The sequence below is a fragment of the Cucurbita pepo genome, chromosome LG08 (genome assembly GCF_002806865.2).
Source record: "Cucurbita pepo subsp. pepo cultivar mu-cu-16 chromosome LG08, ASM280686v2, whole genome shotgun sequence".
NCBI classification, from domain to species: Eukaryota; Viridiplantae; Streptophyta; class Magnoliopsida; order Cucurbitales; family Cucurbitaceae; genus Cucurbita; species Cucurbita pepo.
This window is the reverse complement of record NC_036645.1, coordinates 1,688,268-1,702,182: the sequence shown is the minus strand read 5'-3', so window position 1 is coordinate 1,702,182 and position 13,915 is coordinate 1,688,268. Positions and strand designations below refer to the sequence as shown.

At 36.3% G+C, this 13,915-nt stretch overlaps 3 protein-coding genes and 1 long non-coding RNA gene across 7 annotated transcripts; 1 reads left to right on the top strand and 3 right to left on the bottom strand.

The window, feature by feature from the left end:
* Positions 1–490: 490 nt before the first annotated feature.
* LOC111801184 (probable prefoldin subunit 2) lies at positions 491–4,103 on the bottom strand. Of its 2 annotated transcripts, none has more exons than XM_023685186.1 (2): positions 1,742–1,853; positions 491–1,169 (listed from the first exon to the last, which is right to left on the bottom strand). In XM_023685186.1, exon 2 carries the CDS (start codon positions 1,161–1,163, stop codon positions 717–719), a length of 447 nt encoding a protein of 148 aa, XP_023540954.1. In that variant the 5' UTR covers positions 1,164–1,169; positions 1,742–1,853; the 3' UTR covers positions 491–716. The 2 variants fall into 2 exon arrangements, with proteins under 2 accessions (XP_023540954.1, XP_023540953.1); XM_023685185.1 differs by lacking the exon at positions 1,742–1,853 and adding an exon at positions 3,969–4,103 and having other exon boundaries at positions 493–1,169.
* LOC111801183 lies at positions 1,748–4,094 on the bottom strand. Of its 2 annotated transcripts, none has more exons than XM_023685183.1 (2): positions 3,969–4,094; positions 1,748–2,850 (listed from the first exon to the last, which is right to left on the bottom strand). In XM_023685183.1, the coding sequence occupies exon 2, from the start codon at positions 2,784–2,786 to the stop codon at positions 1,779–1,781; it is 1,008 nt and encodes a 335-aa protein (XP_023540951.1). In that variant the 5' UTR covers positions 2,787–2,850; positions 3,969–4,094; the 3' UTR covers positions 1,748–1,778. The 2 variants fall into 2 exon arrangements, with proteins under 2 accessions (XP_023540951.1, XP_023540952.1); XM_023685184.1 differs by having other exon boundaries at positions 1,748–2,819; positions 3,969–4,051.
* Positions 4,104–4,548: 445 nt separating the features above from the next.
* Positions 4,549–9,980, top strand: LOC111799559 (5'-nucleotidase SurE-like). 2 transcript variants are annotated; one of them, XM_023682921.1, is made up of 10 exons: positions 4,549–4,782; positions 5,213–5,307; positions 5,903–5,967; positions 6,290–6,333; positions 7,172–7,249; positions 7,519–7,672; positions 7,829–7,990; positions 8,941–9,000; positions 9,084–9,211; positions 9,497–9,980. In XM_023682921.1, the coding sequence occupies exons 1-9, from the start codon at positions 4,637–4,639 to the stop codon at positions 9,192–9,194; spliced, it is 915 nt and encodes a 304-aa protein (XP_023538689.1). In that variant the 5' UTR covers positions 4,549–4,636; the 3' UTR covers positions 9,195–9,211; positions 9,497–9,980. The 2 variants fall into 2 exon arrangements, with proteins under 2 accessions (XP_023538689.1, XP_023538688.1); XM_023682920.1 differs by having other exon boundaries at positions 4,552–4,782; positions 9,084–9,198.
* A 336-nt stretch (positions 9,981–10,316) lies between these two features.
* On the bottom strand, positions 10,317–10,996 carry LOC111800946. Its single transcript, XR_002816056.1, has 2 exons — positions 10,825–10,996; positions 10,317–10,709 (listed from the first exon to the last, which is right to left on the bottom strand). It is a non-coding gene; the product is annotated as an uncharacterized LOC111800946 (long non-coding RNA).
* Between the last annotated feature and the right edge of the window lie 2,919 nt (positions 10,997–13,915).

The window sequence follows — 13,915 nt, the reverse complement described above, 5'->3', positions numbered from 1 at the left end:
GTTTTAAGACCACTAATTTGATTTACTATCAAACATTTAGGGTTTGGTTTGGAGTATGTTTTATGTAATTACCATATTTTACTCTATGATGTTGGAGTAAAGTATGTATATTTTATCATCAGTGCCTCATTTGGTGGCTCAATACTTCAAGATTTAACTTCATTTATCCCTAGATAGAGATAGCTTTGCCAATTTGGCAATGGTGATAATATGAACAATTATGAATGAGAATTAAATATTCACGTCTATTCTTCAGATATCGGACCGAGTTTTGGTCGAAAAAGGAGTTCGGGATTCCTATAGCTGAGAGAGGATAGGGAGGCTTCCATACATGAGATGTAAACTCTGCAAATTTAAGAGATTCCAATGGGTTCTATTCAAAGAGACTACTTTGTGGTTTCATGTAGCAAGGTAGAAAGGTTGAATCTGAAAGCTCTGAGTACAGAATTCATTGCAACACAATCAAACTAATGAATTGGTGAAGAGGTAATCTAAGACTCAGAAAATTTTCAATATCATAACACTAAAAAGTTAGTTCCCATTCAATCTTTTCCCTCAAAATCATCTATGTACCAAAAAGGTTCTGAATCTTCCTATTGAACTGAAAGTTTAAACAAAATTTCACACAAATATGCATTATAGCAGTGAACCATCTGGATGAAACTTTAAGGTTTAGCACTACAAGAATATGATTAAAGTTCACGATGGGGTTGGGTTTAGTTTTCACCTGCAGGGCCTACGAGGACTCCTTGAGCTGCACCTTCTTTCCGCCCACTGTCTTCCTCCTTAGCCTCGCCATCAGGCTTTCTAATCTTGATCTTGTATTTGGCCTCCAAGTCAGCAATCTCCTTCTTTTTCTTCTCCAAGGCCTCATTGAGTCTGGAAATGACCTCCTCGATTCCCTCTTTGTTGCGTTGAACGGCGGGCAGAACCTCCTTGATAGTTCTTTCCACCAGCACTCCCCCAATCATTCTGTAGCATCTTCTTGATGGATCAAGTGGTTCGATTGCAGAAATGACAAGAGAGTGCTCACTCGCTTCCATTTCGAGTTCTGTGATTTTTGAATATATCTGATTGAGTTCAGACCTTAAAGCACCGTACATGTTTGCAACCATTTGCTCATTTACGGGTTCCTTGCGTTCACTCTCACTTGCGCTTGCCATTTTGATCTGTAATGTGGTAGAAACTTGGTAAACAACTTAAGAAACTAGTAGAATTACTTTAAACATTCATCCACGCATGAAATATCCAACACAACTCCCAACACCAAAAATTCTAGCGTGAGTTGTGTATGTGTGTGATCATGGATTGGTTTTGCAAGGAATGGCTCTTTGACGGAGGATGGCAACTCCCAATACCAAAAATTCTAGCGTGGGTTGTATGTGTGTGATCATTGAGATGATTTGCAAGGAATGGCTCTCTGTTGGAGGATGAGATCACATTCGTCTTAACAGATGTAGAAAGCGCAAGACAGAGGGTGATGAGGGTACATGTGAAGGTTTTCTTGAGCCAACAGTATACTTGTGGTACTACATGAGTATGGTTGCACCCTTGATTTTAAACAAGATCGAAAACTGTACAAGGGTTTTATTTCAGAAAAGAAATTGTTTAACTTTATATACTCAAACATCTCGACAATAGAAAAGCAAAATCAATAATCTCACAGAAAGTATAAATAAGATCATGACAGAGGGGGGGATCTATAACAATATTACTCAGTATATCAAGGAAGTTGTCTTACGTCAAAAGGGCAACCTCATGATCTTTCTTCATCCGACTTATGCTAAAGGTGGCTTTCCAACTTTTCTGGGTCTCTTTTGCTGCTTAATCTTTACTTTCACATTAATCCCATTATCAATGACAGACTGAAGCACGATTTGAAGCTTCCCTTCTATCCTCTCGCCTTTTCTTGGAGTGTATACCAGATTGTGGATATCATCAGCCAATGCTCTCTGGGCCAAAACAGCCCCCACAGCAGCACAGGCAGAGGAATCCTTCCTTGAAGTCAGGTCAAATTTCATGTCCTTAGAAATTGAATGTGCCACAGCAACCACCTTACTGGTGCCCCGGTGAATGATGCAGGCTCGAACAGAGGCTTTTGATATGTATATATCAAGACAAAATGGCTCATGGTAAGGGGCAGTAAGCTGATTAAACGTGGGTGTCCTAAGCTTCTTCTCAAAGTCATTGTTCTCCTCCCTTTCAATTATTACATATTTGTTCTTCAAATGTTCAGGAAGCTTTACATGGCCACTTGCCAAATGATTATTGGGTTTATCATTGACTTTACTTTTGTTTTGCTGCGTATCTTCCCTTTCCTTTATAGATTTTTTCTTCCGATGAAAATCAAAGCTAGATTCTTCAAACTCTTTGGAACCTCGATCAAGTTTATAGAAGAGATTTCCCCGGATTCTCATGTTGTCAATATCATCAAACTCTGAATCACAATAATCAATTGGATCATGATCTTCATCCTCTAAGAAGTATCTATTATCAAAGCCAGATGAGCCCTTCTCTCTCCCTTCCCATGCTCGAGCTAAACCAAATGAAACTGCCCAAGTATCATCGTCTATAAGTTCAACATCATAAGCAACCGAATGAGGTTTACCCTCAGGAAACAGTGGAGATGGCTGAGGCATGGATGAACCATTTACAATGCTATCTGAATGAGCTACCCTTTCATTCTCGCTTCCAAGGATTCCCTTGGCTAATGCTTTTGAGCCAAAACCGCAGGCCCTCAATACAAAGTGAGGGCTAATTAAAGAAAATCCTCTCCTTAAGAACATGAAGCCACTTTAAATTTTGAACAACCAAGGATCCTGACCACCAATTTACATGAATATCAAATGCCTAGGACAAAAACACAATAAAACCCGTAGTGAATGAATTAACTCGTAGAAGCAAAGCATCAAACAGATGGGCTGCATGATTGATGTTGTAAACTTCCACAATTAACTTTGTTCAATTGAATTTGACGTAGGAGGGAAACTCATAAATGTCTTAATTCCTAAAATTGCATCTAATTTGCAATTTGGGTGGATTGGTTAAATCCAGAAAAGCAAACCAATCCAAAAAAACTCTCCTTACATTTCATCCATGGTGGTCAGAAATCCAATCCCAGTGGTGAAAGTCAATTAAGCATAAGAAATGGCCAGTACAGATATCCCTCAAATCAAACTAAGAATCTGGCTTTGCAGACCGCACAGACTTCCTTCTCCCCTGCTCACAATGTAGGAAGGCCGGAAATCCACTTTTGGCATAGATGGGATTAAAATCATGAAGTTGAATTTTAAATAAGACAACTTCCTTGATAACTTAAACCTATAGATAACCTTCACAGTTCATTTTTAAAAAAACAGCTAAACCATAGTCTGATATCACCACAACCCATCCCCCAATTACTAGTCATTTACCAACAAAACCTCGTAATTTCATTGAATAAGGACAAAAACAATACTAACAACGGAAAGGAAAGTAAAAGAAGAGTACTCTAGGTTCAACCACAGTTTAAAAGCGCAATACAATATGAAGCCAGAACCGTTGAATAGTGAATTGAGTTCTAGCTCGATATGTTGGAATAAAATCTGAAACCACCATCTACTATAGTTCATAATACAACAAACAAGCACCTGAGACTCTAATTTCAGAGAAATATCATAAAGAAAATACAGTTGCTCAAACAGCTGTGAGCTGAGCCAAAAGGTTTTGGCGCCAATATACAAAAACACAGCAGTCAGCACGAGGAAGGCCAAATTTCAAAACAAAAGCAACTACTCCAAATTTCTGCTAAAGAATATTTAACAACCAACTTAAAGACGAACCCCCGGTATAAGTCCAAGCACAAAATAAAACAGATACCAAAACCTAATCTCAGTCGAAGCCGCAAGCAAAACAGGTGCATGATCCGCAAAGAAATTAAAAGCATTCGATCGCAAACTTAAAAAATAGTGTATGGAAGGGAATAGTACTTGATCAACGCCGTTAACCGGTGCTCGGAGTGAAGCCAAGTGGTGAGCGATTCGGAGGGGCGACGCGCGCAAGCTGCTGCGAGACTGCGAACAGCGGAAGGTGAAAGTGAGGCAATTGGGTCACTTCGCGAGGGCAGTTTGGGACTTGACCTAAGATGTTCAATTATTATTAAAAAAAATCCCATAGTTTTTTACTAGATAATTATTTTATTAAAATAATTATAGTAAAAAAAGAATATTTAAAATAAAATAAAATACTAATCATTTTAATTTAAAACTAACATAAGAATATTTAAGTTTTTTTTTTTTTTTTAAGGTTGAAAGGCAAAATATATTTTTATTAATTTAAATATAAACATATTTTCAATAAATTTTTTATTCTACAAAGCACTACTATTTATTACGTCATTCTCCTAAATTGATCAAATTATTTTTTATTTTTCTAGAAATAATAAAAATTATGTAAATCCCAAAAGATTTTACACTAAAAAAGAGGGGGAAAAGGGTATAATTGTAATATTGGCGTCGGCGGCGCTTTCTGAATGGTCATTTGCCACCCAAATTTTATTCCAAACAGTTTGCCTTTATAGACCATTCCCCTGCGTTGGATGCCATAACTTTTCTTCTTCTACGTTCCTGTGGCGGGGTCCATCTCTGTGAGCAAAAAAATGGAAGCTACCATCGTCGATTCAGACAGTAGACCGACGATCATGATCACCAACGACGATGGAATCGATGCGCCCGGTATTCGCGCTTTGGTTCGTGTCCTCGTCTCCACTAAGCTGTACAACGTTCAAGTCTGCGCGCCTGATTCGTACGCCTCTTCTCCTTTTTGTCCTCTCGCTTTCTTTTCTTTTTCCAATTTGCAAGTGTTGTTGTTTGAAGCTCATGATCATAATCTGTGTACAAGCTCGTGTGTTTTAGTTGGTGAAATTTTGTTCGTTTGTCTGTTTGTGTTTGGTGGTAATTTTTGTCTGGTTTTCAGTGCACTTGATGTTCCTGTTTGTTCATTTTGCACGTGCCTTTGCTAACTTCTTTCCTTTAGAATTTGATGGCCTTGTATTGCGTGAATTGAGATATTAGGAACTGTTTTATCGGCAGTGTTCTTATTTTTTAATCAATATGTTATGATTGGGTTATTGTTCGTAAGATATTAGCTAAAACAAGTAGTTTCCGTTTGTTTTGTTTAATAATATATATGAGATACGTATTTGATATTGTGGGGTTGTTTCTGCATTATACAGGGAAAAGTCAGCTGTCAGCCAGTCTATTACTTGGCGTCATCCTATTTCTGCTAAGAGAGTGGATATCGAAGGAACCACTTCTTATGCTGTTTCTGGTGTGTTCTTTTGTTCTCTAATTTGAAATATGTAGCTTCCTTTTCGTTTGACTTTGAAATTGTACACCTTACCTATAAATGTTTAGTTCGTTGGAGGTTTAGAAAATGTAAATCTTCAATAGGCCTATAACCCCAAGTCCCCTATGGTTAGTTCGTTGAATTTTCTACTTTCTTATGTCCTACAAATAAGCCTGACAATGTTAGAGCTCATAGCAATCCTACGAAGCTGTAGCAGTGTGATAGAGTAATGAAGGGTTGGAACGTTTCGATAATTACGTTCAAATGGGGCCTTAGTAATATAAAAGGACTGTTGACATTTATTGAGATATCTGCTTTATTCCAATCTCAAATTACATATCATTCAATAGTTATTTCTCATGGTCACTTTTACTTGATGGATTTGACTTCAAGCTTTGGGATTTAATGAAATGGACTAAAATGATCTGCAATGCATTGCCTCCCTTCTTGAGATGTAATGTTGGAGTGTTCTCATTTTCATTAAAACCAATTATAAATGATTTGAACTTCATTCTAGCTGATGTTCAATATTGCTTTCAGTGACTTAATAAGGTTTTAAGGTTTCGTGCTTCTGCAGGAACTCCTGCTGATTGTACTTCTTTGGGAATATCTGGAACTCTCTTTCCGTCAAAACCAGATCTGGTAGCTTTTTTTCCCTTTTACTTCATGGTTTGACTGCAGTATATTTTGTTATCTAGCTTTTTGTGCCTTACTCGCTTTAATTTACTTAACATGTGGATAACCTGACAAGAAGTTAGCGTTTATATTGACTCAAGAAATGTTGTTTCTCAACCTAGACGTGTGTCTGTAATTGCAAATGTGGATTATTTTGCCAAACAACAACTTAATGTTGGATGGTAATGCTTCTCGCAATGTTATCACTAATGATTTATGAAGTTGGTGCATACAAGTTGTAATATGTTTAGCTCTTCCTGCTTATTTATGTATTGTACTTTAATTGCAGGTAGTCAGTGGCATAAACATGGGTAGCAACTGTGGTTATCACGTGTTAGTACAAATCTTGACATACTTTCCCTTATGTAAATCTACTTTGACAGTTCGGCTATCAGTGATATTTAAGTATCAAATATGTACTCAGCATGATATGTACATGCACGTAGTGTTGGCAAGAAAAGTTTGCACTTAAAGTATCAAATCACGTGGAAGCCACTAAAGCTCCAATAATTGTTTATCTAACAAGTTAAATGTGCTCTTGAATAAAATAGTGAAGAAAGTATCCTTTTGCTACAAGCACATGGAAACACCGGGAAATAATATTCCCTAAAGCTTTTTGACAAAAAAAATTAGTACAATTCTAAGAAGTAGAGACACTTTAGTTTGGTTTGTGTGTCTTTATTCGACACATGTCGGGCACTTGGACACTTCAACAATTGTTGGACACAATACTTGTTAGCACAATGGATATATGTTAGACACCAACCATAGAAAGTCAATATATTTGTCAACATTTGTTTGACACGTATCAAACATTTGAATACTAAATAGGCACCTAATAATATAGGATGAAAATACATCAAATTCATTTTTTAAGCTTGTAAATCCATAAACTTATTGATTTTTAATTTCTATCTGATATAAAAATAAATTATATTTTAATAAACGTGTCCTTGCTTTCACCATGTCCTAGATTTTAAAAAAAAATGTTGCATCTATATTCGTGCTTGTTAGGTACAATTTTTTCCCCTTGTATTATTATTATTATTTTTTTTTTTTGTAATATAATTAGGTACCAGTCACAAGTACTAGGTCAACATAGAGAGTTCTCTATTTGTGGTTGAAAAGGATTTTGTAACTTTATTGAAGCAGTCATTCATTGAAACTGCAGTGTATATTCCGGAACAGTAGCTGGTGCTCGAGAAGCCTTTTTTAATGGCATTCCTTCGGTTTCTTTATCTTATGACTGGTACGTATAAAAACTCCATGCATTGCTGCTAGACTTGGTCATTTCACTGTTAAGTAATATCTGTTGAGATAGGCTCCATTTTCCTATCAAAAAAGATATGTACCATTTTAAAAAAAAAAACAAGAAAGGTTTCAAATTGTAGAGCAGTGGATGCTGTCATCTCGGTTGAAAATTTTGTCCATCATCTGAATTATTAATCTACGTATATCTCATTATTTTAGGTATTATTAGTCTTTACTCATTTGACTTTTCTTGTCATGGAACTTCAGGGTTGGAGGTAGGAGCAATATAAATGACTACACACTTGCTGCTGAGGCTTGCTTGCCCATAATAAGTGCAATGTTAGCTGACGTCAAGGCTCAAACTTTTCCTCAAAATTGTTTCTTGAATATCGATTTTCCAACAGATATTGCTAATCATAGGGTAATAAATATTATAACTCCTAGTGAACATCTTGCCATCTCGTTTTGAGTTACGCTGTAGAAAATATTACGTTGATTGCTTATTTTACTTCCGTGTTATGAAGTGGGTGGTTAGCAGTAATGGATATATAATATATTTTTTGTGTGTATCATTTAGGGATATAAATTAACCAAGCAAGGTCGATGCATGTACAAACTGGGTTGGAGAAGGGTTACTTCTGACTCTCCAGGAGGTAAAATGTTGTCAACAATGACTATGGAGCCAGCATCATCAGTGGAATGTAATACGTCGAATGAATCCGAGCTGTTTACGAGGCAGGTAGGTTCCCCCTACCATTCTATAATTTAAAAAAAGAAAAAAAACATCAACATTGATATCTTCTAGTTTAGAGCTATTATATCCTTCCATTTTCAATGATTTTATTTTATTTTTATGATTATTTTTTAAAATTAATAGGTTGAGTATCTCATTTTCTTTTCCTGTAAATACATATGGGACTCTTTCATCTGATCAAATGAGGCGACTTTTGATGCATCTGTTAAGCTAGAGCTACAAGAAAATGTAGCAAATCTATGGAAACTTCCCCGTTCACCTCAACTCCTCACATCTATCGGGCTCAGTTATCAACTTTAGTTTAGAAATGCTATTTGAAACTTATGCTATGGTTGCTTATCTGGATCCATGGGAGAGTTTTACTGTACTGCTTGCTTAGTTTGAATTCAGCAGCACCCATGGCTGTGAGTAGTAATGATTCTACTTAGCTTGTTAATAGAAGACGGGACCCGTCTATTCATATTTTAGCCCTGTACATCTAGTAATGTGGATTATGAGAAAGCCTTCATAGACATGTATAGAGACGAACAATGAAAATAAAACATGATTGTGATATTCACCATAGGCCTTCCTCAACAACACCCTTGTCCTCGAGGGAGAAATTTAAAGAATTCTTTGATATCTTCACCTTAAGATTTTGCACCGATTTCCTTGAATGTATGCAAGAGTTTGTCTTTTTCTGTACCCTTCAGTTGATTTCATTGTTAAATGGAACAGTGTGTAACCCACTAACAAAAATCTGTAGAACAATGGGATTGTTTGGTTCCAGATTGCTGATTCTTTGTAACATTTAACAATCAGGTCACACCCAATTTGTATTATCAGCTGGAATTATTTTATTTTGGATAATTTGACGATTGTTTAATCATTGCTAGCTTAGCATCACTCGGAACCTTATATTTGTAAATGTTAACTTCAAGTTATTATCTTTGTAGGTAATAAGTCCACCTGTTGATGATGAAGATACAGATTACAAATATCTACGAGAAGGCTATGTGTGTATCATTTACTTTAGAAAATAAAGCTCATAATTATATGATACGCCGACACTAATTAGTGACTCATAATTCGATTTCAGATTACTGTCACTCCTCTTGCTGCCCTGTCTCGTGCAGAGGTAGACTGCGAAAACATTTTGGAAGCTTGGTTGCTTGGTGTGGTTGCTCCGCCATCAGCTTCTGCTTTATAATTCCGTAAGGTTTCTGGGTAATGCCTTTTAAAAGTTTTATACACATTTTATTTTGTTCAAATATCAATAAGCAGATAGAAATAAACACACAGAAGGCATACAGCCTCTGTTCATGTGTCATATTTATCTTTTATGGTCCGTCCCATTTAGTTTTCTTTTCCCCATCCTCCCCCTCACAGTAATCTATGTTCATGAGATGTTATAACGCGAAGTTCATTACAATTTTTTTTTTTTTTTTTTTTTTTTTTTTTTTTTTTTTTTTTTTTNGTGTTACTCAAAATTTTATGTTTTATTGTTTGCAGGTTTAGGCATTTTGTTAGATGATCAGACTTAAAGCAGAGTAGTTTCTTAAGCATTATCCTTCGCTTCATGGTGTCAGAGAGCAGGCCTTCATGCCATGAAAAATAATTCCAAACTGAAAATTGTTAAGCAAAAGGAGCTGTATAAGGCTTATGTTAGCCGATTCTTTGAAAAATGACTCAAGATGACAGAAACTTGAAGTAAGAGTCCTTTTTTTCTTCCAATACCTTGTGAGACTCAATAATGCTCCAGTCAGGTGTATCGTTCTTTGCTTTGGCTGCTGGTTATTGTGTCAAATTTTTATGAGTTGGGATCTAAAACGAAACAACGTTGCATCTGACAACAGTAAGTTTATTAGAATTATTGATCATGATATTAGAGTATGAAGTCTTAATCCATGGAGGATGGTAGAAACGATGTGAAATATCAGATCTTTGAAGTTTTACGATACTCATTTATTATCGTAGTATGATAATGAGACATTTCGAGAGATCTTTGGCTGATCGGTTAGATTCATATAATCGAGTCCTGTTCAACAAGTTCATTCCAAACTACAAATTGATGCAACTAAAGTTCTTAAGCTTGTTGTTGGGAATATCTTTCATTTGCAAGATTGGGATGAGTGAGCAACCTTACCATATAATGAAGCAAATGCCACTTTATTGTAAGATGAAGATTTCAAACCACTAGATTCATCCTTTTTATGGCTCTTTCTATACTTTCATCATCATTATTATTATATATCAAACTTATAAGTCTCAATATTCTACAGAATTTATGAAGAAAAGAGTAAATATAATCAAACAAGTATTCAATTCATGGCATTGGTATTATTTCAGGCAATCTAAGGCAAGAACATCTTTAGGTTACCCCATCTATTCAATAGTTGTCTCATGTCATTATCAGAATCAAACCTTAAACATATAATATTTAGAATTCAACTGCCACCTTAACTGCTGAAATAGACAATGCAACTGTAAGCAGCTACACAAAAATTTAGAACAAAAAAGATGAAAATTGATGAAGGAAAACTTTTATTTTTGAGGTTTTTTTAAATATTTTATGTACATTGGTGGGGAAAGTGTTCTTAGGAGGCTGAAAGTTTCATTGTTTTGTTGTATGGAGTGTGTGATTCCACTAAGATTGACCAAAGCACATGCACATCTTCACAGGGACAGGATTTTACATCTTCATACAGAATATATATCCCTCTTCCTGCATTGAAAAACAACCCCAGAAAATGAAAAAACTTAGAACTTCAAAGCTGGAAATGGTGGCATTGCAGCCGAAAAACATGAACGAAAGCGAGTTCGAAAGGGAAGGAACTTACGTTTTTCGGGGGAAGAATGGAGGCGAAACCAGAGCTTCTTCAATGGGGAGAAGAGGGATTGGAGCCACCCCATTTGGGAAAATGCCTCAGGGAATAGAAAGAAAGAGGAAAGGAGTGATTGTGTGCATTTTATTTTAGCTTAGCTTAGAGAAGAGGGATTTTGAGGCATTCTTTTTACCTTCATTTATTCAAGAACATCATGCATTTCTGATATGGGTATTGGTAAAATGTCTTTTTCAAGCACTTTTTTTCCTTGTAGTACAAGAACCCTTTCTCTTCACCTTCACCACCAATCTGCTGTGCTTTACACACTTCCATCAAATCCTTTTTCTTCTCAAATTTGCATCAAATTCCCTAAAAAAGGCAACTTTTTTAGAGGTTTGAGAGTTTGATCATTGTTTATGTGGGCTTTCCATTTTGGATATCTCTTGTGGTTGAAGACAACAAGAAATGTGTGTAAAAGTTTGTCTTGAAGTGAAGTCCCCAATAAGGGATTGAAGCCCACACGTCCACATGGCCTTTGCTCCCCCAATTGGGTGCCTTAGAAGTGTGCTTCAACTCAACCTTCTTTTCCCTAACTCCCTTTTTTTTTTTGCCTTTTCTCCCTCCCTTTGCTTGTTTTTTGTGCACCCTTTTCCCTCATTCATCCAACATCCACACCAATCAAAATTTGCTTTTCTTGGGCATGATGATTCATATACCAGTCGTGGGCTTTTCATGATCTGGAAACGTCCTCTCAACTGAACTATTTCAGGACGTTCTTAACTCAACCCTTGATGTATCAATTGTAAATTTTTGTTTGAGAAATTATCGAAAAAGTATTCTCTCTCTAGAAATATTTATGGAAGATGTCTGCATTATCAACAAGAGTAAGGTCTCTCTCTTAAGGAGAGAGAGAGTTTTTGTGGGGTGTGGTTATGATTGATACTCTCATTGGAAGTAAAATGAAATGGAAGGTTTTGATTGAATTTAAAAACACCAAAATTCAATTCATTTATTCAAAATAAGAAAAACTGTCACAATCTCTTAACCACAATTTCAATTTCTTGTTCACCATCTCAATTAAATTATTTCTTTTTCTTAATTAAAAGAATTATATTTTTACAAAATGGCCAAATAATATTCATTGCATTTTAGTTTCTTCATTTTTAAAAATTAATTAATTTTAAAAAATTGATATGATGCCACAAAAATTAATATTTCAAATTAATTTTAATATTTTATTATGAGAAACATATATTTGATCCCTTTTTATTTTTATTCAATATTTTATCGAGTTTAGTTAAATAATTATTAAATAATTTAATATTTAATAAGACAAATTTTGAAACACTACCTTGCAGCCCATTTTCTCGAAACTAGCTTTAGATGTGGGCCGTGATGATGTGGGCTTCCTGCCTTCAGCCCAATACAAGCCCAGTCCAATTTAGTCCTTTTCTGGGCTGCTTTTAAAATCCAGGCTAAACTGGAACATGAATGTGGGCCTTGGCCCAATATAAGCCCACGACAACTAGTCATAGAGAAGCTCGTTTGGTAGGTTGGGCCCAATATAAGCCCACGATAACTATACGAGCCCACTACCATGCAGCCCATTCTCTCGAAACAAGCTTTAGATGTGGGCCGTGATCATGTGGGCTTCCTGCCTTCAGCCCAATACAAGCCCAGTACAATTTAGTCTTTTCTGGGTTGTTTTTAAAATCCAGGCTAAGGAACTGGAACATGAATGTGGGCCTAGGCCCAATATTAGCCCACGACAACTAGAGTCATCGAGAAGCTCGTTTGGTGGGTTGGGCCCAATATAAGCCCACCATAACTATAAGAGCCCACTACCATGCAGCCCATTCTCTCGAAACAAGCTTTAGATGTGGGCCGTGATCATGTGGGCTTCCTGCCTTCAGCACAATAAAAGCCCAGTACAATTTAGTCTTTTCTGGGTTGTTGTTAAAATCCAGGCTAAGGAACTGGAACATGAATGTGGGCCTAGGCCCAATATTAGCCCACGACAACTAGAGTCATCGAGAAGCTCGTTTGGTGGGTTGGGCCCAATATAAGCCCACCATAACTATAAGAGCCCACTACCATGCAGCCCATTCTCTCGAAACAAGCTTTAGATGTGGGCCGTGATCATGTGGGCTTCCTGCCTTCAGCCCAATAAAAGCCCAGTACAATTTAGTCTTTTCTGGGCTGTTTTTAAAATCCAGACTAAACTGGAACATGAATATGGGCCTAGGCCCAATTTAAGCCCACTACAACTAGAGTCGTGGTGAAGCCCGTTTGGTTGGGCCCCTGGATAATGAATTAAGGCCCAAGTTGGAGGCCGTAAAGTTCTGTCCAAATATGGATATGATATTTATTTCCAATATATTTTAAATTTGAAATTAAAATTATTGTATACGAGAGAGAATTTTAATATCTTACAAGAAAAAGGAGGGGATTTTCTAACCTACAACCATTTGTAGAATAAATTTTGAAAACCTAGATAAATAATAATGAAATCGTATCGGTGTGAGATCTCACAACGGTTGGAGAGGAGAACCAAACATTTCTTATAAGAGAGTAAAAACTTTTCGCTAACAAACACGTTTTAAAAATTGTGAAGCTGACACCTATACGTAACGAACGAAAGCGGACATTATCTATTAGCGGTGGACTTGAACTGTTACAAATGGTATCAAAGCCAGACATCGGGCGGTGTGACAGGAAGAACAGTTGGAGAGGCGAATGAAGCATTACTTATAAGAGTGTGAGACTAATAGTGATACGTAACGTGCCAAAACGGACAAAATCTAAATAATTGTGACACGTAAGACACGTGAGTAATAAGATGAAGGTTAGGTGGGTAGTTATGACAGCTAAGTAAAGAAGATCGTAACTTCAAAGTTAGCTTTGTTTGTTGGGTGACCTTTTGTAAAAAACATGTAGGCAAAGACGAAACATGCCGATGATCATACATCAAGATCGAGTGGAGACGTAACAAAAGAAAAAGAAGAAGATTCAAAACTCAAACAACCATGAATAAAATCTCCCCAAAATCTGCTCAACATCCACAGAAAATGATTAAAAAAGAAGAAGAATTTGAAAGAGAAGGGTT

Bases quoted from the DNA above. Each gene is read 5' to 3' on its own strand.
- LOC111801184 (XM_023685185.1), bottom strand. From the start codon at position 1,163: ATGGCAAGCGCAAGTGAGAGTGAACGCAAGGAACCCGTAAATGAGCAA.
- LOC111801183 (XM_023685183.1), bottom strand. From the start codon at position 2,786: ATGTTCTTAAGGAGAGGATTTTCTTTAATTAGCCCTCACTTTGTATTG.
- LOC111799559 (XM_023682921.1), top strand. From the start codon at position 4,637: ATGGAAGCTACCATCGTCGATTCAGACAGTAGACCGACGATCATGATC. The intron at 5,968-6,289 runs GTAGCTTTTTTT...CTTTAATTGCAG, and splicing joins TTCCGTCAAAACCAGATCTG to GTAGTCAGTGGCATAAACAT. The intron at 7,250-7,518 runs GTACGTATAAAA...ATGGAACTTCAG, and splicing joins GTTTCTTTATCTTATGACTG to GGTTGGAGGTAGGAGCAATA.